The sequence below is a fragment of the Acanthochromis polyacanthus genome, chromosome 11, assembly GCF_021347895.1.
Source record: "Acanthochromis polyacanthus isolate Apoly-LR-REF ecotype Palm Island chromosome 11, KAUST_Apoly_ChrSc, whole genome shotgun sequence".
NCBI lineage: Eukaryota > Metazoa > Chordata > Actinopteri > Pomacentridae > Acanthochromis > Acanthochromis polyacanthus.
The window spans coordinates 6059078-6080052 of NC_067123.1; the positions used below are offsets into that span (position 1 = coordinate 6059078).

Below are 20975 nucleotides of genomic sequence, written 5' to 3' on the forward strand. Positions count from 1 at the left end.
ATGTTCGAGCATAAGGTTGCTCATAAGTGTACTTGGTACCAGAGCACCTTAGGCCAAAGGTCGATGATCGACTTTATAGTCGTATCGTCAGACCTGCGGCCGTATGTCTTGGACACTCGGGTGAAGAGAGGTGCAGAGCTGTCAACTGATCACCACCTGGTGGTGAGTTGGATCCGATGGCGGGGAAGACTGCCAGACAGACCTGGTAAACCCAAACGTGTAGTGCGGGTGAACTGGGAACGTCTGGCGGAGGACCCTGTCCGTAGGGTTTTCAACTCCCACCTCCGGAAGAGTTTCTCCTGCATCCCGGGGGAGGTTGGGGACATGGATTCTGAGTGGTCCATGTTCAAAGCCTCCATTGCAGAAGCAGCTGTTAGGAGCTGTGGTCTGAAGGTCACTGGTGCCTGTCGTGGCGGCAATCCAAGGACCCGCTGGTGGACACCAGCGGTGAGGGAGGCCGTCAGGCTGAAAAAGGAGACTTATCGAGCCTGGTTGGCTCGGGGGTCTCCTGAAGCAGCTGACAGGTACCGGCTGGCCAAAAGGGCGGCAGCTGCGGCAGTGGTGGAAGCTAAAACTCGGGTGTGGGAGGAGTTCGGGGAGGCCATGGAGAAGGACTTTCGGTCGACCTCGGGGAAGTTCTGGCAAACCATTCGACGCCTCAGGAAGGGGAAGCAGGGCTTCGCCCAGGCTGTGTATGGTCGGGGTGGAGAACTGTTGACCCGTACTGGGGATATCGTCGGGCGGTGGAAAGAGCACTTCGAGGAACTCCTTAACCCGGTAAACACATCCTCTATGGAGGAGGCAGAGCCTGAAGACTCGGGGGTATCTGCGTCCATATCCGTGGCAGAGGTCGCCGAGGTAGTTAAAAAGCTCCTCGGTGGCAAGGCGCCAGGTGTGGACGAGATTCGCCCTGAGATGCTGAAGGCTCTGGACATTGTTGGACTGTCTTGGTTGACACGTCTATGCAATGTCGCGTGGGCATCGGGTACAGTACCTGGGGAGTGGCAGACCGGGGTGGTGGTCCCTATTTTTAAAAAGGGGGATCGGAGAGTGCGTGCCAACTACCGCGGTATCACACTTCTCAGCCTCCCCGGGAAAGTTTACTCTAGGGTGCTGGAAGGGAGGATCCGACCGATAGTCGAACCTCGGATTCAGGAGGAGCAATGCGGATTCCGTCCCGGTCGTGGAACAGCAGACCAGCTCTTTACCCTTGCGGAGCTGCTGAGGGGGTCATGGGAGTATGACCTGCCAGTCTACATGTGCTTTGTAGATCTGGAGAAGGCCTACGACCGTGTCCCCCGAGGGGCTTTGTGGGGGGCACTGCGGGAGTATGGGGTCCGAGGCTCGTTGTTACGGGCCGTTCGGTCCCTGTACAACCAAAGTGAGAGCTGTGTCCGCATACTCGGCATTAAGTCAGACACGTTTCCGGTGGGTGTTGGACTCCGCCAGGGCTGCCCCTTGTCTCCAATCCTGTTTGTGGTTTTCATGGACAGGATTTCAAGGCGCAGTCGTGGTGGGGAGGGTTTTCGGTTTGGGAGCCTCAGGATCGCTTCGCTGCTTTTTGCAGATGATGTGGTTTTGTTGGCATCCTCAGACCGTGACCTCCGGCACGCACTGGAGCGGTTTGCAGCCGAGTGTGAAGCGGCAGGGATGTGGATCAGCACCTCCAAGTCCGAGGCCATGGTTCTCTGCCGGAAACCGGTGGAGTGTTTCCTCCGGGTTGGGGGGGAGTTGCTTCCCCAAGCGAAGGAGTTTAAGTATCTCGGGATCTTGTTCACGAGTGATGGGAAAATGGAGCGGGAGATGGACAGGCGGATTGGTGCGGCGTCAGCAGTAATGCGGGCGTTGTACCGAACCGTCGTGGTGAAGAGGGAGCTGAGCCGTAAGGCGAAACTCTCGATTTACCAGTCCATCTACGTTCCAACCCTCACCTATGGTCATGAGCTTTGGGTAGTGACCGAAAGAACAAGATCGCGGATACAAGCGGCCGAAATGAGCTTCCTCCGTAGGGTGGCTGGGCTCAGCCTTAGAGATAGGGTGAGGAGCTCAGACATCCGGAGGGAGCTCAGAGTAGAGCCGCTGCTCCTTCGCATCGAAAGGAGCCAGTTGAGGTGGTTTGGCCACCTGATTCGGATGCCTCCGGGGAGACTTCCTCTGGAGGTTTTCCGAGCACGTCCGTCTGGGAGGAGACCCCGGGGCAGACCCAGAACTCGCTGGAGAGATTATATATCTTGTCTGGCCTGGGAACGCCTCGGGATCCCCCAGGAAGAGCTGGAAAGTGTCGCTGGGGGGAGGGACGTTTGGAACGACCTGCTTCGCCTGCTGCCCCCGCGACCCGGCCCCGGATAAGCGGAGGAAAATGGATGGATGGATGTTTTTTTATTTTGTTTTATCAGTTTATTTTCCCTAATTATTTTTTTTTAAATCTATTTTTAACTTGGCAAATAAAGGCTTTCCCCGTACAGATAAGCATGTTTCTTTACTGAATGTATGAGAATAAACTTTGAACCTTGAATCATCCTGTTTTTCTTCACGTTTCGTTTTCCAGTGCAGCTTCGCGTCGCTGTATTTGCCCACAGTTTACCGGTCAGACCACTATTCTTGGCAGCTTCTGTTTGATGTGAGCGTCAGCTGAGTGACGATCACAGAAAACATGCAGAGAATTAAACCACACAGAAACGTGATGGAGTTGCCTCAACAGAAGCAGCTGCTAAAGGAAACTCTGCAGCATGAAAACGAGTTTGATTAACCGGAGTTCGATTTCCTCAAACATATCAGACTGTTTTGCTGATTAAAAGTGCAGAATAAAAAGAAAAAAGCAGATTTCGGTCAAATAAGGTAATTAGAATCTCCTCATGGACTCATTCTGAGCTGAATCTGCTTTTCATTTCTCTGTTTTTGCAAACTATTTTACATATTAAGTCTTTTCTGTTCCTGGCAGGAGAAAGTTGTTGTCACTGCTTTTCAACTCATCTGTTCACAACAAAGTGAGGAATGTTGTGACGACGGATCTTATCTGCTCAAGGCGTGTCCTGGTTGTCAGTTTATGGTGCAGATTAAACACGGGGAGCGACGGGGGAAAGTACAGATCAGTGCATCTTATGGCAGCTCTGTTCCTTTAAACTCCTCTACAGGAATAAATTAAACCCTAAAAATTCATCTCTGAAGGAAACAATCTCAAATACTCAACTATTTCTTATGTCATTCATGATAAATCTAATAGCAGACAAAAAAAACACCATGTGGACGTGCTGTTTTGTTAAATAAATAAAATAAAAAATAGAAAATGAAAAAAAATAGATAAAGGAGATGAAGGACGCCGGTAAACGTGTTTAAAATAAAACTGTAGAATACTGGAATGTTGAAAAACTGTAAAAATAACAGCAAATATCATTAAAATAATTAACTATTTACCTGATTTATATTTTTATGGTGCAAATTTGATGGTCATACTTTACAAAACAATCAATATTTGTGAAACAAAACTGATTTTTGATGCGGACATTATCTACAAAATCTACCAAAACAGGGATGAAATCTGTAAAACAATAGTAAAAAAGACTTTAAAAAATAAAACTAAAATGTACATTTAAATAAAAATAAGGAACTAAATTAAAAAAAGTACATTTAAAAAAATAAAATAATAACAAATATATATAAATATATAAATATATAATTATTTAATATAAAATAAAATAAAAGTGAAATTTTAATTTAAAAAGCAAATATACATATAGATATATTTTAATAAAAAATAAAAATACATATATATTGTAATATTTTAATTTTAATTTTTAAGTCATGCAAAAAATGATATATAAATGGTTTTTGTGATTTTACCAGATATTATCTGTAATTTAGCGAAAAAGAAAATAATGAGAAAATGATTTAAAATTTAAAATGATTTGCCATTTTTAAACCGTTAAAATACAAATGTGTTAAACACGTTCACATGGTGTTTTTTTTTATTGCTATGAGACATAATGAATAAAAATATATACACGTACACAGTATATGTCTCCTAATAAAAAAACACCATGCTGGTGTGTTTGCAGCGTAAAAATGCTGCTTTTAACCGGAGGGGATGTTTAAATGTGGAGCGGCTCCATGCAGGAGGAAGAGCTACGACGTGACTGCAGCTTCTTTCATCGTTGTCTGCAGCTCCATCATCACGTTCTCTGAGCTGCCAGGTGGACAAACAGGTTCCTCACAGACCTCTCTGCTTGGAGACGTCCGTCCTTTATGTCCCGTCACTCACAAACCCTTCGTTTCCCTGCAGGGCGTGCCGCCTGTAGGTGTGTTTGACAGCCATGACTTTACCGTGGGAGGTGTGTTAGCTCATGTTACAGCGACGTTACAGCAACCTTCAGGGTCCAACTACGTCTAATTATTATCCTCTGGTATGAGAGGAGGGAGAAGAAGAACAAACAAGGAGCTCCAGCTGAGTCACTCTGAACAGCTTCAAGTCAAATCGAGTCACTTCTAAGCCGACGAAGAGACTTTTCTTTACAAAAACACCAAATCTTCTCCTTTTTAGGCCGTTTTTAAAGACACAGCTCGCTCAAAATGATTAAGAAATTCAAAAGACAAAATGTCCTCAAACGTTCCCTTTAACCTAAATAAGATATTATAGACTCTAAAAAATAATCTCCACAATCAAGAGTATGATTCATTTCTACATATTTAACTACTGGCAGCATAAACACAAGCTTTCAAGTTGATTACTGTTGAAAAAGCTATTTAAAAGGCTGTTTTCAAGTGTTTTTAGGGGTTTTTAGAGGCTGCAGTTATAATAAGGTAATAAATTAGCAAATTAATAAAATTAGGCTGCTCTATTGTAACAGAGTTAATTTAAGTAAGTTATCTCAACTCAAATTCAGTTTTACATCAACTAATGCAGAAATGTAAGTTTAGATTACGCAAAATGTTAAGTTGAAGCAACATTATTATTCAACACAAACCATCAAATAATGTTTGTATTTTAAAAGTTTGATCTAAATCAGTAAATCAGATTCATTTTTTAAATTATCTTGCAACGGTGCATGGAATAAATATGAAAAATTAAAGTTTTACTTCTGAAAAATAAAATAATAAAAACTGAAATAGGTCTCTTTTATTAGAGCGCATTTCTTAAAAATCTATTTATTTATTTTTGGTGCAAATTATTCCTGCAACTTTCTATTAGTTTCACTCTTAATTAATCTTTCTATTATTTTCTAAATTAACGTGTTAGTTGTTTGGTCCATAAAATCTCAGAAATTGATGACAAATGTCTGTCAGTGTGAATAGATTCAGTTTACTGTCACAGAGGAGGAAAGAAACCAGAAAATATTCACATTTAAGAAGCTAAAATTGGAGGATTTGACAATTTGTTAATTGTTTTTTCATGACATTGTACCGAAACATAAGATATAGAAATAGACTGACATAAATTTAACAATTTTAGCTTAAAAATGTAAAAACTAAATAGTAGGACTGCAACTAAGGACTATTTTAATTGTTAATTAGTATATTAATCTTTTTAAATCACTTTTTTGGTCTGAAAATAGTTTAAGACATATTTTATTTTGTTCATAAATATATTCAGTTTACTGTCACAGAGGAGGTAATAAACCAGAAAATATTGACATTTAAGAGGCTGAAATAGGAGAATTTCTATAATTTGTTAATAGTTTTGTAAGCTATATAAACAGACTGACATAAAATTAACTGAAAACAAACTGGTTTAATTGACTGTATTATCAACTTTAGCTTGACAGTGTACAAAAATAGTTACAAAGAGTAAAGCAACATGATTTTTTAATTGCTGATTAGTATATTGATCTTTTTTAATCACTTTTTTAGGTCGAATGTCATCTTTTGTTCATAAATACATTCAGTTTACTTTCGTAGAGGAAGAATTAAACTAGAAAATATTCACATTTAAGAAGCTAAAATGGGAAATTTTTGAGTCGACTTTATTATTAATTTATCAACTTTAGCTTTAAAGTGTAAAACAAAGTTACAAATGCTAAAGCAACATGATTATTCTAGCTTTTGATGAGTATGTTGATCTTTTTTAATCACTTTTTTGGTCTGAAAACAGCAAAAAATACAAATATTTTCTGTTGTCCATAAATATATTCAATTTACTTTCACAGAGGAAGAAATAAACTAGAAAATATTCACATTTAGGAGGCTAAAAAGACAGAATTCTGATATTTTTCTTATATTAAAGTTACTCATATCGATGAACTGACAACAGTTTTGACAACTCCTCCACTAGCTGACTAATCTTAGCAGTAAAACGGCGTGTCGACGTGTTTCTGTTGACATTTAAAGCCACAGACGTCTGCAGTAACCTTCAGGCTCACAGAACATAAGAAGCTTTCTGACTGAGCTCTGAGCAGACCTGCTGGAGGTGATGAAGCACTTTTTTTTTCTAAAGATGCTGAGCTTTGCAAACACCTCCAGCTCCTCGACGTCACCACATCCAGCCCGGCATTTACGGGGTTAAAGAGGAGCTGAGCGCAGGAAGCCGAGGGGCGGTGAGGAAAGGAGCTCAGAGTCCACGGACGGGACGGCCGGTCGGCTACCAACTACTCCTCTCCCTGGAGGTTCCTTACCTTGCTTCTTGCGAACCCTCCACTGCCAGACCACGATCAGCGTGACGATGTGGCCCACCACCACCAGGGCCGGGAACACGTTTCCAGGGGGGCTCGCCGGCATCGGGCCTGGTTCAGAGTGGAGCGTCCCGGGGCTGTGGAGGCAGGTGGGAGGGCGGCCGGTGGGGGCGGGGGGGTGAAAGGTGAGGAGGGAGTGTAGGAGGGGGGAGTTTCTAGGGGTGTGGTGGCATCCCGGACTTTAAAAAGCAGACGCCGAAGCCGAGCGGACTTTTTCACCGAGAGGCAGAAGAAGGGAAAAAAGCTGCCCTCCCTCCCTCGCTGTGACTCAGACCTCTGCCTTAACTCCCTCCCTCCCCCTTTCTTCCTCCCTCTTTTCCCTTCAATATTCACCCCTTTTCTGTCTTTAAAAGTCACTCCAGAGCTATCCCTTCCAACCACAAGCGGCTCCTCAGCCCAGACGAGGTTATAAATAAGTTTTGCCCTCTCACAGCGACTCCCCTAGTTTTGCCCTGCAGCCTATCTGCAGGAGTTAATAATATATGAGGCTGCTTTGTGTAACACACACACACACACACACACACACCGCTCAGCTCGATAAGGAAGCAAACTAACCCAGAGTCAAAGTTTCATTCTCTCCATAACTTCTTTTTCCATCAGCTCTGACTCATACATCAAACACAAATGACTCCTTCCTGCTTCTTTTTTAAAATATTTACAGTGAAGCTGAGCCTCTCCATCGCATAACGACCCACTCGCCATCAATTCATTATGTAACTTCTCTGTTCCCGCAGTAATTCTCTGTTCCCGCTAAATTGTTTCCTTATGCTTGGACTGAGCATAAAACTTTCCCCCAAACTTATTTAACTGGATGCAGTTTTACCACCGAGTGTTTTCAAATCTACAGCTTGAACCTGTAAATCGTGCAGAGCTCTGCAGGTTTTTTTCTCTCTTCTGTTGTTAAAACAAGGAAGAGCCTCAAGGGTGAATTTCTACTCCAACCAGACGGACTTGTGACAAAGGCACTTTAAGCTCAGTTATTTACATATTTTCAAACCCGTCAGTCAGCTCTAATTACAACTGCTGCGTCACCACGCTGTGTTTCTGTTTAAACATCCAGCAAACTTTTGAAATGTCACAGAAAAATGTGCATTAAGGCTTGTTTCCATTATCGTCTGTAGAATGAATAAATTCAACTATGCAGTGTCACCAGAAGGTGGCGCTGTAAGCTACAATAGCTCCTAATAAATAGTGGAAGAAGCCGGAAACAACTGCCAACTGCTAAAAAGCATTAACGAAACAAACAAAACTTGTCAGCTGACAAAGTTGTAATTATTTTTTATGTTATCTGGTACTGGACACGTTTCAAGCAGTTTAGAAGCAAAAATTGTGAAAGAACTTTTCAGAAAAGGTGTTACTGTCTCCCATGAGGTGTATTCAGATTTTAAAAACAAAAAAAAGCCAAAACTACTTAAATGCAAAAAGTTGTTTAGAATTTTGTCATGTTCATGAACATTTTTTAATGCAACTCCTAAAAATACACAATAGAAACACAGCTAATGCCACGTTAAACTCAGTGATTGAAATGTTTTTAAACCCATCAGCTCTAATTACAGCTGCTTTATGTAACTGGTTGTGCTTTTGTACAAATTCAAACAAATTTAAAGTGAGCACGTAAACTCTATTCGCAAAAAACCAATTGTGAGTTAGCTAGTTTCCATTAACTAATAAACTAGATCCACCACTACATGTTGTCAGAAGGTGGCGCTATTAGCTCAGGTAGTCGAAGTGGGAACAAAGAAAACTTAGTGCATCTAAGAAAGACAAACGGAGAGAAGTTCTTAAGAATTGTTTTCAATGATTCGTGGTTTGGACATGAAAACGGAAGCAAAAACAGCTGATCACTCATGTGAGTTAAATCTTCAATACGTGAAAAGTTCTTCGAAAACCATTTCCCATCTCCAATGAAGTGTACCAACTCTTCTGAGAAAGAAAAAAACCAAAACCAAACAAAAAATACCTTGAAGAAGTACGAAATAGAAAGTAATTTTTTTCAAAAAATTGTCATTTTTGTTAACTTTTCCAATGAAATATTTAACAAAAAAAGCACTCAGGGAGCTCAAATATTCCGCAGATGCTGCTCCGTCGTCTTATGATTTCAGACGAATGAAATCTTTAAAACATTTGGGGTCCACAGCAGGGAATTTGTAGTGGGATCGCAATCATGTGATCATCAGCAGGCAGCTGATGTAGTGTTCACTTGTTGTCATGGTTACAGTGACACCACGCTGCTTTCTGGCAATAATACAGAAATCTTGAACAAATCCGTGGATCCAGACTATAAGCCGCATCACTGCCAAAATCTAACTACTTGGTCCGATCCGTGTTTCATTTCTGACCTTCTCTGAAAATTTCCTCCAAATCCGTTAGTCTTTTTTTGAGTAATGTTGGTAACAGACAAACAGACAAACCAACACCAATCGTAACATAACTCCACTGTGTTCCTTGGCGGGGTAAAAATGTGCATAAAAATATGTCATAGAAAAGCAGCCAATGACTTGAAAAAAGGACCAGAAACAAACAACACATGGACCGTCCACAACAGAGGAATTGTTTACAGTCCAGGAAGTTGTAATTATCTTTTCATGTCAAATACTAATAAAATACTAATAAACAGGTTTCATGTTGTCCTGACTTGAACCATAAACAGATGCGTATTTAATGAAGGTGTTTCCATTTCCTGAGAAGAACACAAACTTTAAAGTCCCCCTCAGGCTCACGTGTTTAACTTTCTTTTTTACGAAAACTTGCTTTGAATTTTTCCATTTTGTGATCATTTGCTAATGAAATACCTAAAAATACATAATAGGAACACTTGAAACCAAGGGATTTAGTCGTACTTAAACCTATTAATCACCTGTAATCGCCACTAATTGCTACCGCTGTGATCATGACTAAATTCCTGGGAGGCTTCACCTGGTTCTCAGGAATAAAGAAATCCGGTTCTTGCTTCACGTATTAAGCTGACTTGAGCAAGAGCGACTGTAATTGCAGAAAGACGCGTCTGACACCCTGTTTGCATCATCGCTGAGACGCTCTGACATCTGGCTGCAGGCGAAACGGCGTCGCTGCCAACGTTTCTGTTGTCAGAAAGGGAACATTAGCTTGTAGTGCAGCCGCTCAGAAACCCAACACGAGACCTGTGGCACGTTCACCGCAATGCAACACCGCACGACAACCGTATAACGGGCAAAAATAGACGACACAACCCAGACCCGGAGCCGTCTCTGGCATCAACACAACGTCAGTCTATATACAGAAGAGAATTTACAATAGGCTTTCAAGCACAGGCCTTGAACTGACTAAAGACAGACGATGGCACACCAGCGTTCAAAAGACTGGGGTCATCTAGACAATTTAAACTCTAAAAGAGTTTAAGTTCTTCTATAATAGTTAAAGTTACTCTATATTGGCCGAAGTTCCTCTGAATGAGTTAAAGCTGCTCTATATTAAAGTTGCTCTTAATCAAAGTTGCTCTAAATAAGTTGAAGTTCCTCTATATTAGTTCAAGTTGTTCTAAAAGAGTTAAAGTTACTCAAGAATGAGCTAACATTGCTCTACATTAGTTAAAGTTGATGTTATTAATTAAAGTTGCTGTTAATGAGTTAAAGTTGCCCTAAGTTAGTTAAAGTTGCTCGCTATTACTGCAGTTAAAGTTGCTCTACATTAGTTAAAGTTGCTCTATATTAAAGTTGCACATAATGAGTTAAAGTTGCTCTCTATTAGTTAAAGTTGCTCTATATTAAAGTTGCACATAATGAGTTAAAGTTGCTCTCTATTAGTTAAAGTTGCTCTATATTAAAGTTGCACATAATGAGTTAAAGTTGCTCTCTATTAGTTAAAGTTGCTCTATATTAAAGTTGCTCCATATTTTCTTTCAAAAATAAGGACATTTCTAATCTTTTGAACGGTAGTGCATGAATTAAAGTTGTTCTACATTAGTTGAAGTTGCTTTATACTAGTTAAAGGTGCTCAAAAATGAGGTGAAGTTGCTCTATATTAGCTAAACTTGCTCTATATTAAAGTTGCTCTATATTTGCTAAAGTTGATATTATTCATTAAAGTTGCTCTATATTAGCTACAGTTGCTCTACATTAGTTGAAGTTGCTCCACGAGTTAAAGTTGCTCTATAATAAAATTGCTCTATATTAGTTAAAGTTGATATTATTAGTTAAAGTTGCTCGACATTAGTTAAAGTTGCTGTTTATTAGCTAAAGTTGCTTTATGTTAGCTAAAGTTGGTTTACATTATCTAGCGTTGCTCTATATCAACAAAGCTTTAAATGGTCTAGGACCAAAATACATCAGGGACCTCCTGAGTCAGTATGAACCACCCAGACCACTCAGGTCATCTGGATCAGATCTTCTAGTAGTTCCTAGAGTAAAAACCAAACACGGAGAAGCTGCATTCAGCTTCTATGCCCCATATATATGGAACAAACTCCTAGAAAACTGTAGATCAGCTGAAACTCTCAGCACATTTAAATCCATTCTTAAGACGTACCTGTTCTCAGCTGCTTTTGATTAAAGTATTTTAAATTATTTTAAACCTTATTTTATGAGTTACTTTTAACAGTTATTTTAACTCTTATTTTATGACAGTTATTTTAAACAGCCCTTGTTTTCTGACTTCTGTTTTTGATCTCTTTACTGTTCTGACTTTTTTAAAAATGATTTCATAAATGTTTTCTTTTGTTTTCTTTTAATAATCGTCATCCTCTGTTCGTAATGTCTTTGTAAAGCACTTTGAATCGCCTCATTGTTGAAATGTGCTATATAAATAAATTTGCCTTGCCTATCATTTAAAGTTGCTCTGTGTTAGCTAAAGTTGCTCTATATTAGCTAAAGTTGATATTATTAGTTAAAGTTGCTCTATATTAGCTAAAGTTGGTTTACATTAGCTAATGTTGCTCTATATCATTTAAAGTTGCTCTGTGTTAGCTAAAGTTGCTCTATATTAGTTAATGTTGTTTTATGTTAGCTAAAGTTGCTCTATATTAGCTACAGTTGATATTATCATTTAAAGTTGCTCTATGTTAGCTAATGTTGCTCTATATTAGCTAAAGTTGATATTATTAGCTAAAGTTGCTCGACATTAGTTAAAGTTGCTCTATATTAGCTAAAGCTGTTTTACGTTAGCTAAAGTTGCTTTATAATAGCTAAAGTTGGTTTACATTAGCTAACGTTGCTCTATATCATTTAAAGTTGCTCTGTGTTAGCTAACGTTGCTCTATATTAGCTAACATTGCTGTATATTAATTAAAGTTGCTGTATGTTAGCTAAAACTCATGTTATTAATTAAAGTTGCTCTATATGAGTTAAAGTTGCTGTATAATAATTAAAGTTGCTGTATATTTTCCTTCGATAATAAGGACATTGGCTTGAAACTCTTCAATCACTAGAACAACAGTGCAGAAGAAGAACAGAGGTTATATTGTTGGTGTTTGGCTGCAGCGGTTCGTTTTGGGTGAAACCTTAAATGATCCCAGTTTTTAAGAGCGAATCCCCCAAACGTCTCTGAAACTGGCAGCGCAATTTGCCAATTAGTTCCAGCGAAACGCGAGTAAAGGGAGCAATAAAAGCAGGAGAGCGGTGCAGAGGTCTGGAATAAATTCATTCCACCACTCCTAGAGGGAGGAGTCGGCCCACTCCCACTCCACTCACATGGCCCTCAATCACTTCCACATTGTAAGGCTCTGCATGCTCCCACATACACAACATCGACACACCACACAGGTTACAGTCTGCTGGGGAAGAAGTCTGAAGAGTTTTAGCTAAAACGCTTCTAAAACTGATGATTAATGCTTCCTCGTGGCTCAGGTGAGCAATGACAGGATTGACAGGATGTTTTTCTACCCACAGTCCTGACACTGGGAGTGGCACTGTCCTCACATGGCATGAATAATACAGGAAACCCAACCCTGCAGAGTTTATTCCAACTGCAGCATCCTTATTAAAACCCACAGATTCTAAAAAAAACCCAAAAAAACAGCCTACCGTGTGGCGATCCTGAGCAGAAACAGCAGCACAAGTCCATCTTCTCTGAGCGCAACTTTTAGAGAAAATGCAGAAAACAGCCGGGGAGTCAGATCTGACCTCACGACATTGTGATCAGAACCAGGGGGGCGTGCAAAAAAATAAAGAAACGAGAGGGAGAGGGAGAAGGAGGCACAGCTGGGAGGCTAAAACTAGACGGCGTTGCAAGTTTGATTGGATTTCCTCAGTGGAAACAGCTTCTCATGCGTGGTGGGTTTTGTGACGAGCCTTCACAGAAGTCCGAGGGACACATTCACATTTTCTTACAGGGTTTAGACAAAGAGCGGAAAACATGATTTTTGCCAAGCGGTAACAAAGGCTGCTCTGTGGAGGCTGTAAAAAAGCTGGAGACAGAGCAATTATGGCTCTTCTCCACAGGATACGGACGGTTCTGTGTGAACGCTGCAGCAGGCTTTGATTTAAGGCTCTGACATTCAGCTAATATCAGAAAAATATCTGACATTCTGGAGCGATTAGCTCAGATCTGTGCAGCTTTTGTTGGAGGCAGAGCCTTTTTTAACCACTAGTCTTATTATAATGTGCTGTAGGACTGGATTTATCTGGTTATTTATTGGTTCTCATTGATAATGCCAAATGCTCCACTTCTCATAGACGGCCTTTTTTAGACACAGACTTCACAAAGTTGCTCCTTTATCAGCTGTTAAAGTGACGACGTTCTCCCAGTATTGGTGTTGTTCATGGCTGAAATCAGACATCTAACCTTGGCTGAGAATGCAAAAAATGCAAAACTAGACGCTACATTGAATTAATACACTAAGGGCTGCGTCTAAATTTACTTTTTTTTAAACTACAGCTGATAAACTGTGACTTCATATGTTAAAGTTCACCTGTTTGAGTTGAGGAAAAGTCCACAGTTTGACTTGTTGGATCCTGATCCATCCCGTCTCCATTTGGTTGATAATTTTGGATGTAATTTAAAGTCAAATGTAATTCATTAATGACTTGTTTCTTTGGATCCTGCTGCCAGATGAAGCTGCAGGTATTCAATAAACTCATAGTTCCACAACTGGAAGCAACAAAATAAACTCCAAAATCCTGTTAACATTTTGTCAGTATCTGGATTTTACTCATTTTCCTGGAGTTTTTGGCTTAATCCGACCTGTTAAAGTCTGTCTTTACTGCAGTAAAGTTGTATTTTTCTATGTGCATTTCAGTTTTTAAGAAATAGATAGCAAATGAGACAGGAGTTTTGTCATTTTTGACATATAAAATTATGTTTTTTTGTTCTTTCTGTGAAGATGTACACCAATATTTGTGCTGCAGGTATGTAAAAAACTTAGAGGAAATAGTCCTGAACAACTGGAAGCAACAAAATAAGCTTAACATTTCTGTTGATTCTCATTAATTTGACCTTAGTCTTTAATCACAGTAAATGTCTGTAGACATTTCAGTTTGTGATAGGCAGTAAATAAGAAAGCTCTTTTGTGACAATGACACAAAAAGAAACAGTGTTTTTTGCACTTCTGTGAAACTCACCAATATTTGTGCTGCAGTCATTTAATAAACTCAGAGGAAACACTCCTAAACACCTGGAAGCAACAAGCTAAATTTCAGTCACAACCTGAAAATCCCTCATTATTGTTGAGTTCCACTGAGTCTTCATTGCAGTAAAGTTTTATTTTTATGTGCATTTCAGTTTGTAATAAACAAATAGTGAATGAGAACGGGTGCTTTGTCAATATTAACACATAAACTGTGATTTTTGTGCTCTTTGTGAAGATTTTTCCTGCAGGTATTTAAAAATATTTAATAAACTCAGAGGAAAAACTTGCTGAGTCTCATTAATCTGAACAGTTTTATGGCATTTCTGTTTGCAATAGATGCAAAATTGTAGCACAAAGTGAAGGAGAAAAGTGATTTTGACACATAAAACTGTGTTTTTTCTGCTCTCTGTGAAGACTTATGCACCAGTATTAGTGCTAAAATGTGGGAAAAACCTCCACAAATGACAACTAGAAGTACATCGCTTGTGCATGAAAATCCATTAATACATACGTGTAGTTCAGACGTGTGTCGACAGTAAAAAGTAGGAAAGCTTTGTGTAAATAAGTCAACACATTCATACACTGTCAGACTAATGGAAAGGAATTTCTACTTTTATCTGTTTAATATAATCACAAGTTTGACTATTATTTCACATTTTGTTACACAATGTGCCCAGAAAGCGACGTATATAAGGAAAGCCCTGCACACAGATAGCTGTACTGTGTCTGCTCATGGCTCCGTATGATGCTTACATCTTCAGACACGCCAACTATGCAGCTGTGCGTTTCTCCTCAGACCACCCAGGCCTGCTGATGATGATTGTATTCACTATTGCGTGCAGGCTGAGTTTGTGAGCAGCCAGTCAGAGCTCTTCCTCTGCCGACACCCCCCAGATTTACCAGCAGGAAACCTGATCCAGACACCGTCGGCTAGCGTGGGTGGCGTCCAGCCCGAGGTCTCCAGTGTGACGTTATCGACCGTTATTAGCTTTTATCTCTGAATAAACACGTGCTGCACTAGAAGGTTGAGGAAAAACCCAAGTATGCGAGTAATTCTGCAGGAAAACCACCTAAAAACCACCTAAAACACTGGATAACAGATACAGCAGCTGCAGAGACACACCCTTATACCTGCTTCATCCTCCCTGGTCCTCATCGAGCCCAGACCGGCCGTAAAGTATTTCTGTGCTGACACCTTTTGGTAAGAACACTGAACTGTTCCTACCTTGGCCGCGTTGAATCAAAGCCTCCATGAAGTCTCTGCTGAAGTTCCCCTCCATCGTGGCCTAGATGCTGTGCTCTCTAACCGCTGTGTTCCATTAAAGCAGACTGCAGGCTGAAGGCTCAGAGCGCTGCTCAGCCATTCAAGCAGAGTTTGGTGTTTTGGGATGCTGGAGGTTTGTGTTCATGGCAGGCTGGGCTAACTGAGGGGCAGATGAAAGGTGGCACCATGTTCTCATCTGGACCGCGACGCTGCTTCGCCCCGTTCAGCAGGAAAAGCTGAGTGTGGTTTAATTGGACTCACATTTCCCGGCCTGTGCTGAGTCATGAATGAGAGCCGGCAGTGGAAAAGCTGCTCAGACGGGCTCAGCGTTAAGGTAAAGGCTGGCAGGGCTGCATTTAGATGGGCAGAAACTGTTCCATATTGTGGTGTGAATAATGTGAACGCAGCGGCAGGATAACGTGTGAAATGATTATTCTTTTGACCAGCAGGTGGCAGAGTTAACTCCAGTCAGTCCAGAGCAAACACAGCATCTATTTCATCCTTCTGGTGTCAGTTTCTATGTTTAAATTAATGTTTAACTTCAACTTTCTCCTTCTAGTTAATGACTTTTACTACAACAGATGGGCGGTGAGAAACAGATATTAAATGTAGACTATGTACGGCAACAACAACATTTCTGAAAACGAAAAATATACCGACAAATAAGAAAATAGCAACTGGCATCCGCATCAGTGTAGGTCAACTTTAGCTAAACGAGAGCAACTTTATCTAATAAAAAACAGCTTTAACCACTATAGAGCAACTTCAACTAATTTAGAGCAACTTTAGCTAATATAGAGCAACTTCAACTCATTTTTGAGCAACTTTAGCTAATTTAGAGTAACTTTAATTAATATAGAGCATTTTAGCTAATACAGAGCAACTTCAACTCATTTTTGAGCAACTTTAATTAATATAGAGCAACTTTAATATAGAGCAACTTTTACAAATATAGAGCAACTTCAACCCATTTTTGAGGAACTTTAATTAATGCAGTGCAACTTTAACTCATTAAGATCAACTTCAACTATTATAGAGCAATTTTAACTAATGTAGAGCAACGTTAATTCATGTAGAGCAACTTCAACAAATGTAGAGAAACTTTAAATAATAGAAACTTTAATATAGAGCAACTTCAACTCATTTTTTAGTAACTTTAATTAATACAGAGCACCTTTAACTAATGTACACTACAGCTTCTTTAAAGTTTGGTGTCACTTAGAAATGTCTTTTTTTCAATGAAGATAACATTAAATGAATGATAAATCCAGTGCAGACATTGTTAATGTGCTAAATGACTATTCTAGCTGGAAACGGCTGATTTTTAATGGAATATCTCCATAAGAATAAACGGCAACATAAGGAAGGAGACCCTGGAATATATCGCCAGAACTGGAAAAAAGAATATGAAGAGAGGCCGAGGCAGACGGAGAATAAAATGATTCCACAATGATTTGTTTTTATGTTAAAGTCACCATATCGCTATAATTTTATTATCTGCTTCAGGGTCCAAACCTCACATAACTTTACTGGCAGCAGAATGTTCCCACAACATGCAGGAGGGAGAACATCGTTCCCACGAGAAGTTTTTATACTTCCAGCTCTGTGGAAGTGTCAAACTGAGGGTTCCTGTGAGGACTCTCACATGTAGAAAAAGCTTCAACAGCAGCATTTAAAAGCATTTCTGTTGCTGCTATGTAAGCTCTCAAAGCTATCAATGACTTTTAAGCTAAATAAAGTTTGGTTTATTGTCTCTTTCTGTCTGTTAATTATCAGGCAATAATTTCTAAAATTGTGAGGTTATTATGGTTGCTCTACTGTCAGGTGATATAGCTTAAAAAATTAAAAAATTAGATTTTATGGCGCATTTTTCTCCACTGTTGCATAAAAACTTGGGTAACAGTTTTAACTTTTAATAAATATTCTGTGGTTTAAATTAGCTCCATAAAAGAAGTTGAAGACAACAGTAGGACTAGATATAGTGTATACACAGTGAAATATCAGTTATTTCTGCTCATTTGTATGAGGATTTCTGTCTGGATAATATCAAAAAAGCAACAAGATTCCATATACTGAACAGCTGGTTGGTGTTAACACATGAACTGACTAAACCAGACCCTGTTTTCTGATGAATGTATATTTTTCTCCATGCTTCAGTGTAATTAGAGCTGATCACACCTCAGTAAAGCTCTCCATGATAAACACTCTGGATGTTTACATTCTGGTCTAAGTATAGAAATCCTGCTGCAAACTGTCTGAGCATGTAAAGAACAAAGATAGATCAGCTCTGATCTGCAGCCGTCAGACACATCAACATGCAGTATGTGAGATATTTAACACAGAAGTCACTGATTTTTGTTGGTTTTCACCTCAAAACTCCAACTTTTAAATGCGTTTTCAGTGCAGATGAAACCGAGCAGGTGCAAAACGCCACAGGTGACAGTCACTAATTATGAAGCTCAGCACTGATTTCTTATTTGAAGAAAAACAAATAAGGACAATTAGATTATCACTAAACTGCGTACAGCTATTTTTAATCTGTGATATTTTCTATATCAAAACAAGTGAAGTTATTACTTTTCATGAAAGAGAAATTGTTGTGGGAATACTTTTAAACTAATAATCCACCTTTACTCAGGTGCAGTTTTGAGGAACCTGTTTGTTTTTTTTTTTGTTTTTTTTTTTCCATTTTCTGCTGCTTACAGCTGAAAAATGCTACACTTTAGCACAATAAACCTGGTAAAAAACTGAAAAATCCAGCACAGAAAACAGATGAAATACTGTAACGTCAACAAGCCTTTTAAACATTTTAAAATAGCAGCAAATATCAGTAAAATTATGACACTTTTAGCAGATTTAAATACAGTAGAACTGCAACTTTACAGTCATTCATTGTGAAAAATGAACTACTTCTGTAGAAAAATATTGACTTTTTGATATGGGCACGATTTTGGTTTGTTGTTAAAATTGTGTAAAATAACAGTTTAAAAATATGTTCAAATTTAAATTCTTAATTTACATATTTTTTCTGTCAAATAACAATAAATACTTAATAAGGTACTTTTTTTTTTTTTTTGTACATTTCAGTCCAGTAAAAGAAATTGGTCATTTTGTGATTAAACATGAAATAACTATTTACCATTTGCAAAAATACAGATTCTTAATGTGAACATTGTTTATAATTTGGGGCCTGTTTTCACTGTTAACGTGTAAATTATATTATATATTATTTATATTTTCTGTGATTTTACCGTTTAGTCAGGTCTATTTTGTGTATTCAGATAAATAAAAAAATGTTAAAATAACAGCAAACAGTAAAATTATGACACTTAGCAAATTCAAATACAGCAAAACTGTCCTTTTTATGGTCATTCATTGTGAAAAATTAATTACTTTAGAAGAACAATACAGACTTTAGTTGGAGACATTATTCAAAGTTTTGACTTGGTGTTAAAATTGTGTAAAATAACAGTAAAAAAATGTACCATTTTAAATCTTTAATTTTCATAATTTTTCTGTAAATTATCAGCAAATACCTGTAAAATAAAGATATTTTTCTGCAAATTTAAATACTGATAAAATACTGTAATTTTGCGATTAAATGTAAAAGAACTGTTTATTATTTGTAAAAATACAGATTATTACTGTGGACATTATTTACAGTTTTGGGGCATGCTTATTTAATATTAATGTGTAAATTATGACTTTATATTTTTAGTGATTTTGCTATTTATTGTGCAGAATTTGATATAACACGGAAAATCAATTAATTAACAAACTGCAAATTGTTGAAAAAAAATGACAGCTGAGAATCCCCCCCAAAAATCGTTTTTTGTTTGTTTGTTTTACAGTGCACTGCATTTTTTGACCATTTAAGTTCACTTAGCAGTCAGGTCTATTTTGTATATTTAAATTATTAATATAAAATAAATAGTCAAATTATTAGTCAAATTATCCTTTTTTATACATCAACATTACAACTGTTGGGCAAAAATGTTATCCACTAAAAAAATTGGAATATAATTGATGTTTCAAATTCACATCAGTTTAAATATTGATAATGATATTTACCGTGTGATTTTATCTCAGTAGTTTACATTTTAGAGTATAAAACACTACAAAAATAGATATAAAATACTACTTTACTTGACATATTAAGGATGAGACCCTGAAGTGTTATTAATTATAGAGATAAAACTGATTATAACCCTAAAAATATGTTTACTGCTCATCAGTCTCCTTTTTAAACACTCATTCTACAAACACGACCACAAAATCAATTATAGAATTCAGATATCAGGCCGGTAAGATCTCCATCCAGTGAAATGACACCTAATTGGCAGTTTGGTCTTATTTGTCCGAATGGAAAATGACAAGACCATTAGCTGAGTCATTAGAAGATCTAATTATCGTCTCTAACAGAAACTCTGCCCATAGCAACGAATACAGAGCCTCAATGCAGAGGAAAGAGGAGGAAGCTCTAACCTTCTGAGGAGTCAGACCAGGCCTTCTGAACATCTGTATCCATCTCAGGGTCTCCAGTTGGAAAGATCCAGTCTTCAGGAAGTGAAGGGAAGTTCAGGGCAGTGGCTGGACCCTCTGATGGAGCTACAGGTTTTGTTTTAGTCAATGAAACGGAGGACGTTTCTGAGGCGACATGAAGCTGGGAGATGAATTCTGTCAGAACTGTCTTCTCCAAGAGTTTCCTGGGTGGTGTTGAGTCTTCGTGAGGAGTTTCAGCTTTCAGGACGGCGCCAAAAACCTCAACGTTCAGCTGCTTTCCCCTTCCAGCACTGCACAGTGGTTCCTTATGGACATCTTTGGTCACCACATCAGCAACTATCACCATTTCAAGACCATCTTCTTTGGCTTTCTGTTCCTCTTTGTTATCTTCTAGTAACAAAGGTATAGTCTGAAGATCTTCCACCAAACTTACACCAGATTCAACCTTGTGGTCTGTGGTTTTAACTTCCATCATGGGATCAAAGGCCTTAACGTCCAGCTGCTTTACCTCTAGAATATCAGAAACTATCACCTCTTCAAGAATGTCTTCTTCATGTTTTGCTCCTTTTTTGGTATCTTCTACCAACGAAAGGACTGTTTGAAGGTCTTCCACCACATTTACACCAGATTCAGCCTTGTGGTCAGTGGCTTTAGCTTCCATCATTGGACCTAAGACCTCAACATTTAGCTGCTTTACCTCCAGAACATCACATGGTGGCTCCTCATGGACATCTTTGGTCACCACATCAGCAACAATCCCTTTTTCAAGAACATCTTTTTCATTTTTCTCTTCCTTTTTGGTAATTTCTACCAACAAAGGGACAGTTTGGAGGTCAAACCCCACATTTACACCAGATTCAACATTGTAGTCAGTGGTTTTCGCTTCCTTCATGGAGCTAGAGGCCTCAACATTCAGCTGCTTCACCACCTCAACATGACATGGTGGCTCCTCATCTTTGGTCATCATATCAGCAACTATCACCTCTTCAAGGTCATCTTTGTGTTG

General features: G+C 38.9%; 1 protein-coding gene across 11 annotated transcripts in view; it reads right to left on the reverse strand.

Annotated features, from left to right (window-relative positions):
* pleca (plectin a) overlaps positions 1 to 20975 on the reverse strand; it is a 192656-nt gene that overhangs the window by 95201 nt on the left and 76480 nt on the right. Inside the window, exon 1 of one of the 11 annotated variants that reach the window (XM_051955508.1) lies at positions 12659 to 12713. The exons of the other annotated variants lie outside the window; for them this stretch is intronic. Within the exon in view, the coding sequence (XP_051811468.1) occupies positions 12659 to 12698 (40 nt within the window). The 5' untranslated portion in view covers positions 12699 to 12713. Of the gene's footprint in view, positions 1 to 12658; positions 12714 to 20975 lie in introns of those variants that run through there. 11 annotated transcript variants of the gene reach the window in all.